Source organism: Coregonus lavaretus (assembly GCF_964263955.1).
Source record: "Coregonus lavaretus genome assembly, chromosome: 13".
Taxonomy (NCBI): domain Eukaryota; kingdom Metazoa; phylum Chordata; class Actinopteri; order Salmoniformes; family Salmonidae; genus Coregonus; species Coregonus lavaretus.
In genome coordinates, this window is record NC_140000.1 from 52,272,121 (window position 1) to 52,283,442 (window position 11,322).

At 42.5% G+C, this 11,322-nt stretch overlaps 1 protein-coding gene across 1 annotated transcript in view; it reads right to left on the reverse strand.

The window, feature by feature from the left end:
• LOC311140109 (exocyst complex component 4-like) overlaps nt 1-7,460 on the reverse strand; it is a 210,081-nt gene extending 202,621 nt beyond the window's left edge. Inside the window, exons 1-3 of the mRNA XM_084175046.1 lie at nt 7,363-7,460; nt 4,265-4,454; nt 3,386-3,580 (exon numbers count right to left, since the gene is read on the reverse strand). Of these exons, the coding sequence (XP_084031172.1) occupies nt 3,386-3,580; nt 4,265-4,454; nt 7,363-7,442 (465 nt within the window). The 5' untranslated portion in view covers nt 7,443-7,460. The remainder of the gene's footprint in view (nt 1-3,385; nt 3,581-4,264; nt 4,455-7,362) is intronic.
• Between the last annotated feature and the right edge of the window lie 3,862 nt (nt 7,461-11,322).

The following is an 11,322-nucleotide window of genomic DNA, read 5'->3' on the forward strand; positions in this document are numbered from 1 at the left end:
AGGAAAAATGACAAGCTTGCAACACATATCTGATTATTCATTATGAATCTGATTTATTTGATTTATTTTGTTTACATTCTTCATTGTAACCACAATGTCACAAATAATTGAACACACACACAACATGAGCAGATGAACTTGGTCAAAACATTTCTTTATTAAAGACTATCAGAAAGAATGTTGGTACTTATTTATTTTGATCCAAAGCCACGAATGAGTGAGTCACTCAGCTTTATGCTGACAAATATAGCTTTATGCTGCGAAATAGCCTACTAAATAGGCCAAGCCTAAACAAACATATTAAATTGCCTACACTGTGTGCACAATTATTAGGCAAGTCAGTATTTTGACCATCTCATCATTATTATGCATATTTCCCAACTCCAAGCTGTATAAACTGGAATGCTAATTGGATTTAAGCATATCAGGTTATGTGTATTTGTGTAATGAGGGATGGTGTGGCCTAAGGAGATCAACACCCTATATCATATCAAGGTGTGTATAATTATTAGGCAGCTTCTTTTACTCAGACAAAATGGGCAAAAAAATAGATTTAACTGACTCTGAAACGTCAAAAATTTTAAAAAGTATTTCAGAGGGATGCAGCACTCCTGAAATTGCTAAGATATTGGGGCGTGATCACAGAACCATCAAACGTTTTGTTGCAAATAGTCAACAGGGTCGCAAGAACCGTGTTGAGAAAAAAAGACGCAAATTAACTGCCAAAGATTTGAGAAGAATCAAACGTGAAGCTACCAGGAACCCATTATTTTACATTTTAGTCATTTTAGCAGACGCTCTTATCCAGCAGACGCTCTTATGAGTGCATACAGTTGTTTTTATTTTTCATACTGGCCCCCCGTGGCCCTCCAGTGCTGTCATATTCCAGAACTGCAACCTACCTGGAGTGCCCAGAAGTACAAGGTGTTCAGTGCTCAGAGACATGGCCAAGGTCAGGAAGGCTGAAACCCGACCACCACTGAACAAGACATAAGTTGAAACGTCAAGACTGGGCCAAGAAATATCTGAAGACAGATTTTTCAAAGGTTTTATGGACTGATGAGATGAGAGTGACTCTTGACGGACCAGATGGATGGGCCCGTGGCTGGATCAGTAACGGGCACGGAGCTCCACTTCGACTCAGACGCCAGCAAGGTGGATGTTGGGTACTGGTATGGGCTGGTATTATTAAAGATGAGCTAGTTGAACCTTTTCGGGTTGAAGATGGACTCAAACTCAACTCCCAAACCTACTGCCAGTTTTTAGAAGACACTTTCTTCAAGCAGTGGTACAGGAAAAAGTCTGCATCTTTCAAGAAGACCATGATTTTTATGCAGGATAATGCTCCATCGCATGCATCAAAGTACTCCACTGCGTGGCTAGCCAGTAAAGGCCTTAAAGATGAAAGAATAATGACATGGCCCCCTTCTTCACCTGACCTAAACCCTATTGACAACTTGTGGTCCCTTCTTACGGTGAAGGAAAACAGTACACCTCTCTGACCAGTGTCTGGGAGGCTGTGGTTGCTGCTGCACAAAAAGTTGATCGTCAACAGATCAAGAAACTGACAGACTCCATGGATGGAAGGCTTATGACTGTTATGACTGTTGGCTATATTGGTCACATTTGTTTTTTGAAATGTCAGAAATGTTTATTTGTAAATTTTGAGTTGTTTGTTTATTATTCTCACTTTAACAGATGAAAATAAACAAGTGAGATGGGGAACTTTTTGTTTTTCATTTAGTTGCATAATAATTCTGCACACTAATAGTTGCCCAATAATTGTGCACACATAGATATTCTCCAAAGAAAGCCAAAACCTCACTTACTCTCTTAAATATTCAGGTTTGAGGTTTATTAACTTTTTGGATTGACTGAGAGCACTGTAGCTGTTCAATAATAAAAAATTAATCCTCAAACATACTTTCCTAATAATTGTGCACACAGTGTAAATAAACTAGTACATTTGATACAGTAGCTCAGGTCTTGAAAATATGGGCAACCTTTTCCCCTCCATATCCTCGCTGGACTCCCTTTCATTCAGTTTCTTCTTCACATAAGCAAAGAAGGACTCTGTGTTTCACAAACTCACTTTATATAGAGGGGCTATCACTCTTTCACAATGTGGTAAATAAAGGCAGTTTGTTATTTAGAATGATTTATTTCTGTTTTTAGAGGGAGAGAAACCAAAAGCCCACCGTGCCTATTTTTCGAAAATCGTCAGTCCACATGTCAAGTGAAATTGCGCCATTGTATTTACCCCAAGTTCTCTCTCAACTCCAGTACCACCCGCCAGCAAAAAATGTTTTTGCCTGATGCAGGATTTTAGAGCCAGAGAATAGAGACTCTCGGACTGAAACATTCACACCTCCATTAATTTACGAAAATATAGTCAATTTGTGCCACAGTTTAGACTACCGATAGATCAGCGTTCTAACTTCCCCTTGTGATAGTGTGGAGCAATGACAGAATCACGCAATTTACCACAATCTGCCAACATCTACCACAAACGGTCGCGGCATAAGCTAGAAACTTTTAAAGGAAGAACCACTGTACATACATCCTTTATTATATTTAGCCCAGATGTCAGTGATTTCTTAACGGAGAATGAGAAGCACATGAAAAAGTAGCCTATTCAAAAAGTCCCACTATTGTTCAAAGAACTAAGACTGACATGTTTTCCTAAATAGAGTGTCACCAACTTCCCCACACCATGTAAAAAGTGCTTTAATGTAGATTTTAGGTTTGCGGCCCTTACCGCCCCCACAAAGGACTGAGAGTGGGAGACAAAGAGACAGAGGGTCTTCAGGGGCTCTCAGATCCTCCCGTTCTGGAGCAGAGATGAACTGACTAGGCCCTAATTATCTGAGTTTGGAGGAAGAGTGTGGGAGTGAGCGGAGGAAGAAGGGAAAGGAGAGACCACAGAGTTGTACTAGCTGTTTAGTGCTTTGGCCCCCGCAGAGCGCGCCACAAAACACACATCAAAGTCAATACACAAACCTGGGGTGGCCCCTGGGCCGCTTTGATTAAGCTTACCGACTGGAAGGGAGATGGACAATTGGGTCGTGTTCATTAGGCACCAAACGGAAGAAAACTTGACAGTCCAGCCAATTAGCTGAAATGCCAGTCTATTTCTGTAGCCTAGGAGGACAGCAATCATGTCATATGATAGTCAAGTGTCAGGTCAACGTCGGGAATTCAAAATCTAGCTGGATGGTCTGGATTGCCATATCCCGGTGTTAAATCATACGAATCCCACTCTCACACACACGACCCACCATGGCCCCAAACATCAAACTTAACGCACTGTCATACACACCTTCACACATCCTCACCTACCATCCCACCTCCACATGCACACACACACACAAACACACACTCTTACCAGCATGTCGGTGGCGTGCAGGTAGTGTTTGCTGGCCATGCAGGCCTCCAGTCTCTGTGGGACCTGCTTGATACTCTCTATCTCGTCCAGCAGGTTGAGGACGTGTTTGTGCTCGATGCCTTCGATCCACAGCTTCCTCAGTTCGTCCCTCTTGCAGTGGAGCAGCATCTTACAGGACAGCAGGTTCTCCTTCACCTGGGATAGAATGGGACATCACACAGGTGAGACACCAGGGTGTTCATCAGGCACTGAACTGAAGAAAATGGATTGAAACAGGGACAGAGTACTTGGACTGTTGTAAAACGTTTTGCTACGGTGTGCGCTAATGAATCAACCCCACCCCAGGGTCACAAAGCTGAGGCACCAGGGTTGTGTTCATTAGGCACCAAACCGAAGAAAGTTGACTGAAACAGGGAGGGACTACTACTCTGAAACCTTTGTATGTTTTCTGTGTAACAGTCTCACCTACATACAAACACACAGACACAAAGACACACAGCCTGGAGAGATGGAATGACATCATGCTGTTGTGGAACACTGGCGGGCTATCCCAGAGGCTCTAACAGTTACGCAGGTGTCAGAGCCACACACACACAACAACTCTAGAGAAATCAGCCAGGCCCTCACACTGCCTGCTGCTGAAGTCCTTGATGAACAACTCCCTGGGACCATCACTCTGCCTTCACACTGTTATTCACAGACCCTACACATGTACTGCATGTTTTGTTGCAAATATTTTTACTTTTTAACTGCATTGCTGGGAAAGGACTCGTAAGTAAGCATTTCACAGTAAAGTCTACACCTGATGTATTCGGCATGTGACAAATACAATTTGTTTTGATTGATTTGAATTAAAACATTGTGTGTGTTCCCTCTCACCCCTTTGATCTTGTTGCGGGAGCTGGTGATTCTCTCGGTGATGCTTTGGTAGGTCCGGATGGCGGTGGTCAGCTCAGCGTAGTGCTGGACAATCTGCTCATCCAGGTCCCGGTCGCACTTCTCAAACGCCTCCTCCAGGCGGCCCTTCTCCGTCTCTCTGTCCTGCTTGTCATCGCTGCTGGACAGGGTCCTACACAGACAGGCCAAGGTGTCACCTCGTGGTCCTTCTCGTAATCTTGTGTAGGCCTAACTTCTAGTTAGTCATTTTGGCTAGTCACTAGATCTGGGTCAAATACAGGCAGCAGGTAGCCTAGCGGTTAGAGCGTTGGGCCAGTAACCGAAAGGTCGCTAGTTCGAATTCCCGAGCTGACAAGGTAAAAAATATGTCGATGTGCCCTTGAGCAAGGCACTTAACCCTAATCGCTCCAGGGTCGCCGTTGATAATGTCAGACCCTGGCCGTGACCCCACTCTCCGAGGATGTCTCAGGGGGGAGTTGGAATATGCAACAAAAAAAAAACTTGCATATGAGTATTAATACACACTTGTACATGTGTGAAATAGGACAAATATAAGCACCCACCAAATTATTATTATTACATATGCTATGTCAAATATTTCCAGTTAGGGGCCTAATTGGGCTGAGCTTGATTTCCTTTTTCTGGTACAAAATGCAACCGATGGAATAGTCCTAGAAGTGCAACTCCGACCTAAATCAAGTGTGCACTTCAAATACTTCAAACACATTTGACCCAGGCACCTCTAGTAAACATCTGCAGCCCATTCACATTACGTTGCAATCTTCCAGAAATCAGTCAATGCCCTACTGCAGGCTATTCAACTATATTCTTACACGGCCAAATGTAAAAAAAAAAAAAAAAAAAAAAAAAAAAAAAAAAAAAAAGGGTTCATTGCAGGGTGCCCGGACATTTTCCACATGTGATTATTCTTCAGAAGAACTGTATAGAAAAGCTACGCACACACACCAATAAAGCACTTTTCTTAAAATTAAATGTTGCTAAAAGTAATTGGAAAAGAAGTGGAGGGTGCTCAACCAATGTGAATTGAGGTGAAACCAAAAACAATGGATAATTATTGAAAAAGGAAAAGGCACAACGCTCACACACCTTTTAAAAATTTTATTTAAACAACTATTAAAAGCTTCTTAAAAGTAACTAGGTCATTTTAAAATAATCTGAAAACTAAGTAACTCAATAAATAACACAAAGATGTCAAATCAGGTAATGCCAAATTCCAGTCTGTAGGAAGTATGCTTTGAATTCATTTCCCTCAGTCATTAGTTTTTTGTTTTTTTGTCACACTGCCTTGTAACGAGTCATTGTGAGCATCATAAAGGGAAAGGTGTATGTGTTCCTGAGAGCCGTAGCTTTCAGGAATGGGTTCATAATATTTTGTATCTTAAACCATTCAAACGCTAGAGTCAAATTCATATGAAGAAAAATAAAATCTACATGCCAAACAGGCACTAGAAACCACACTAGACAACCACAATTGTGCTTGTCATTTTGGCTCTGAATGTTGGATTTCGGCAGAGATTTTGTTGCAGATATTTGATTAATGTTCAGAATTGATCAAAGGGCCAGTCATAAATAATAAACGGGCCGGATCTGGCCCGCGGGCGACCAGTTGAATAGCCCTGTCCAACAGTAAAGAATAATCTAACAAAACTGGCGAAACATAACAAAAGTGCCAGGTTTTCCATCCTGAAAACCATGTCAGTCTTGTATGTCATAGACCCAGGGGATGGGACAATGTTGAGTAACAGACTTGACAACACTTGTTTTAGCCCTGTATTTCATCAAACTCCAAACCACACATAAAATAACGGGAGAGGTAAAAGTCTCCCTCAAGAGCTCATTAAAACTTGAAGCCTCCCCACTCTTCGCTCACAGCCGAAAGTCGGAAGGGGGTTGAGGATTCTCAGCGGCATCCCCTAGAGTGGCTTGAGATGCCTACTTGACACAAGTCAGAGCTGAAACACAAAGCAAGTGATCTCTTCCATTCTCCGTTAATGTAATATAACTAGTTATTTACCATGCCTTTCATTTCCAACCTAACAAACTTCATATAACCTGACCTAAACTTATCAAACCCACACAAACCTGAATCCTTAGCTCTAACATGCACCATCACCCTTGACTAATTCAAACACTAGACTTACAGTAGCCTAGTCCCTTTTACAATCCGAAAGTGGCATGGGGTAACCATGGTAACAGTCTGACAACAATTGCATGCAGAATGGGATTTTGTCTCAAAGTGCATCAATGTGGGTTCTCAACATAGTCAGTGTCAAGTTGCCACCGGCTGCAACATGCTGCACCCTTGCTCCCTGCACACTGCACACTGACATCTGTCAAACCCAGTAGACTACAGCTCTGTTTAATATTATGAAGAAAGGGATAAAGAGAGCTAATTTACTTAGGGCATAGCCTGCTACTCTACTAAGTCACGGCAATGGCTACTTAAAATGGCGAGGAAACACACAGTAAACGACATGTCATGACATAAGCGACACTGTTCAAGTCAAGACCAACTCTTGATGATCATGGCACCCAGTGAGCGAAGGTCAGCAAAGCAGGCTATACATGGGTACTGATGCTGAATATAACAAGCATGCATTGCATATTTGGTCTTAGCTAGCTAATAAGTTATCTTGTCTCTGTTCATAAATCAGTGTCTGAACCAAGTCGCGAGCTTGTTGTATGAGCAATTGAGGTCAGCTGTCAAAAGCGTGACAGCTAGCTAGCAACGGTCAGCTAGCAAGCTAGCGTGGCTTCTTCCTCTCGCCTTCCTTTTGACTACTGAAGAAGAGTGTTATTTGACTCACAATGATGATGAACACTGCTAAATTATGCGAACAGGTCGAGATGACAAACATTAGCTAGCTAGCGTAGCTGACTAACATTTCCTCAAAACTCACTTGACATTAAACTAGCTAGCTAACAGATAGCAAGCTAACAGGAAGGATGTTGCTCCTTGTCCACGGCCTGTTATGACAGGCCTAGTTCATGAAAACAGTGGTACCCACTGGCGTCTTATGTCGACAGGATAATTCAACCATCAATTTGAGTGAGCTTACCTTATAACAGAGATAAGTAAGCCTGAAGGGTCTTTGCTTTTGCTAACAGCACTCCGGTATCTCCCTGTATCAGCTGCCATTTTTCCAGCTGCTGCACCCAAACAGAATAACAACCTACCAATGAGAGACGAGGGAAATTGTTCCAACTTGGGTAGTGCGGCTGAGAAAGCTGGGAGTTGTAGTCCAAAATCTGTCTCGATTTGCTGATGTTGTTCTTTGTAGTTTGTTTTATACAAATCCTAACAAAACACCCAGTTGCGATTTTAGCATGTCAATCTTGGTGGAGAAAAAAATAATACAAAAATGTAGATGCATGCCCGCAAAGCCACTATACAACACAACACAACACTAAACAATACATTAATTGCACTATAAATGTGAAAAACTGTTAGGGCCTACATTAAGCTGTCCCAACAGCAGAGCTTTCATTTCAGCACCATGTAGTGCTGCTACACCTGGCTATCGGCTGAGCCTTGTCTGGGAGCAAAACAGTTCATTCAGCCTCATTTACTGCCTTTTAAATAACATAGCTGATATGGCTGACTTGCTTAAACAAAAGTGGTTTCTACTGAAAATTGAGATGTACAAACTATGGCATAAGGGGATGACGAGCGGATAAGAAGCAAACCGTTAATTAAGACATTAATGAGTGAGCTAGGACGGATGTAGTCAATAAAACTATTTGTTCAGCACTTTTTAAATGTATAGTGACAGAATTCAGAACATAGGCCATTCTTACAGTATTCTCCCTGTACACCAAGTCAGAACCTAGGATAAATAAAGGGGTCATATAAGCAGACAATGAAAGCTCTTACAATATTCAATGATTACATTTCTCTAAAACAGGCTATAGGCTACATGTGCCAAGTCAGAACAGTAGCCTAAGTTTGAGGGGAAAAGGGACCAAATTATTAGGGTGAGGCACATAGGCTACTAACAACGTACTACACAACATACACTTACAGTGGGGGAAAAAAGTATTTAGTCAGCCACCAATTGTGCAAGTTCTCCCACTTAAAAAGATGAGAGAGGCCTGTAATTTTCATCATAGGTACACGTCAACTATGACAGACAAATTGAGATTTTTTTTCTCCAGAAAATCACATTGTAGGATTTTTTATGAATTTATTTGCAAATTATGGTGGAAAATATGTATTTGGTCACCTACAAACAAGCAAGATTTCTGGCTCTCACAGACCTGTAACTTCTTCTTTAAGAGGCTCCTCTGTCCTCCACTCGTTACCTGTATTAATGGCACCTGTTTGAACTTGTTATCAGTATAAAAGATACCTGTCCACAACCTCAAACAGTCACACTCCAAACTCCACTATGGCCAAGACCAAAGAGCTGTCAAAGGACACCAGGAACAAAATTGTAGACCTGCACCAGGCTGGGAAGACTGAATCTGCAATAGGTAAGCAGCTTGGTTTGAAGAAATCAACTGTGGGAGCAATTATTAGGAAATGGAAGACATACACCACTGACAATCTCCCTCGATCTGGGGCTCCACGCAAGATCTCACCCCGTGGGGTCAAAATGATCACAAGAACGGTGAGCAAAAATCCCAGAACCACACGGGGGGACCTAGTGAATGACCTGCATAGAGCTGGGACCAAAGTAACAAAGCCTACCATCAGTAACACACTACGCCGCCAGGGACTCAAATCCTGCAGTGCAAGACGTGTCCCCCTGCTTAAGCCAGTACATGTCCAGGCCCGTCTGAAGTTTGCTAGAGTGCATTTGGATGATCCAGAAGAGGATTGGGAGAATGTCATATGGTCAGATGAAACCAAAATAGAACTTTTTGGTAAAAACTCAACTCGTCGTGTTTGGAGGACAAAGAATGCTGAGTTGCATCCAAAGAACACCATACTTACTGTGAAGCATGGGGGTGGAAACATCATGCTTTGGGGCTGTTTTTCTGCAAAGGGTCTTTCAGCATGACAATGATCCCAAACACACCGCCCGGGCAACGAAGGAGTGGCTTCGTAAGAAGCATTTCAAGGTCCTGGAGTGGCCTAGCCAGTCTCCAGATCTCAACCCCATAGAAAATCTTTGGAGGGAGTTGAAAGTCTGTGTTGCCCAGCGACAGCCCCAAAACATCACTGCTCTAGAGGAGATCTGCATGGAGGAATGGGCCAAAATACCAGCAACAGTGTGTGAAAACCTTGTGAAGACTTACAGAAAACGTTTGACCTGTGTCATTGCCAACAAAGGGTATATAACAAAGTATTGAGAAATAAATTCATTAAAAATCCTACAATGTGATTTTCTGGAGAAAAAAATTCTCATTTCGTCTGTCATAGTTGACGTGTACCTATGATGAAAATTACAGGCCTCTCTCATCTTTTTACATTTACATTTACATTTTAGTCATTTAGCAGACACTCTTATCCAGAGCGACTTACAGTTAGTGAATACATATTTTTTTTATACTGGCCCCCCGTGGGAATCGAACCCACAACCCTGGCGTTGCAAACGCCATGCTCTATCAACTGAGCTACATCCCTGCCGGCCATTCCCTCCCCTACCCTGGACGACGCTGGGCCTATTGTGCGCCGCCCATGAGTCTCCCGGTCGCGGCCGGCGGCGACAGAGCCTGGATTCGAACCAGGATCTCTAGTGGCAGAGTTAGCACTGCGATGCAGTGCCTTAGACCACTGCGCCACTCAGGAGGCCAAGTGGGAGAACTTGCACAATTGGTGGCTGACTAAATACTTTTTTCCCCCACTGTAGTATTACTTTCTTAGCTACAGTATACATATCTCCCTGGCATATTACATCATTTATGCAGCAGCATACAATACATTTTTGGACTCACCTTGTTCTGCTGTGCTCACTTGAACAGGAAGGTGGCACGGCGGTCCTTCTTGTGGGCAAATTTTGTCATCAAACTTTGTCATCAAAGTCTGGCATTCTCTGGATTTATGGTGCTTTCAAGATAACTGGGAACTCTGAAAAAAACAAGGTTGAATCATGACATCAGTGATCTTCAGGTTGGAGCTCTAGAAAGAGGCCTGAGTTCACGACTTGGAATTCCGAGTTGGATGACCGTTTAAAACGTATTTTCCCAGTCGGAGCTAGTTTTTTTTTCAGAGTTCCGAGTTGTCTTGACCTCACTGAAGTCTGAGATTTCCCAGTTCTGAGTTTCCAGTTGTTTTGAACACGGCAGAAGTCATGCTGGATTGACAGCATGGACAATGTATTCAACCATTTCTGGCCCATGGTGTTGAATGTTTATCCTTTTAAGCTTGGAAAAGAGACCCTTAAACCCAGACTTGGACCACACACCCACTCCACTGAATAGCAGGCTAGTGATTGATTTGCAACGCTTGCAGTTAGCCACTGATTCCTTCCAAACCACTCATTGTTGAATTTGTGATTTCGAACTTGTTGTGTAATCTTTATGTCCAATGGCCGATGATCACTGATACATTTTATCTATAATTTCTCTTCATATGACAAGGATTGAAAAGGATTTGCCAGTAGATTGTCGACTTGATTCATGATGATGACTGCTTGTCTAGCTTTCTAGCTAAAATGTTGAAAGTATGATGTTGACATGATCAGTCCAATTAAAACTACGGTAGATATAGAGTGATTTTATGTTATTTTATCAGTGGCCAATGACCTTGAGCCTTCTTGGATGGGCACTTCAAATGTAACTCTATGGCAGCACCCAAGGGGCTTGAATATTCGAGCTCTCCCCGTAGATTTTGCAGTGACACTAAGCCAATCATGGCGCAACTAGAGAACATTACCAACCCCTACGCTCTGTATTTTCCGCTGCCTGCCCCACCACCACAGAAAGCACTGAGCTAGGCTGAAACACCTGCATTTTGGAGCTGCCTTACTCAAGAAAGCAAAAAAGAGACAATGTATGTATGTGGCTTTATTAACTCAATGATTTTTATTTTATTTTATATTGTTTACAAACTGATATGTGACACGTAGTAATGC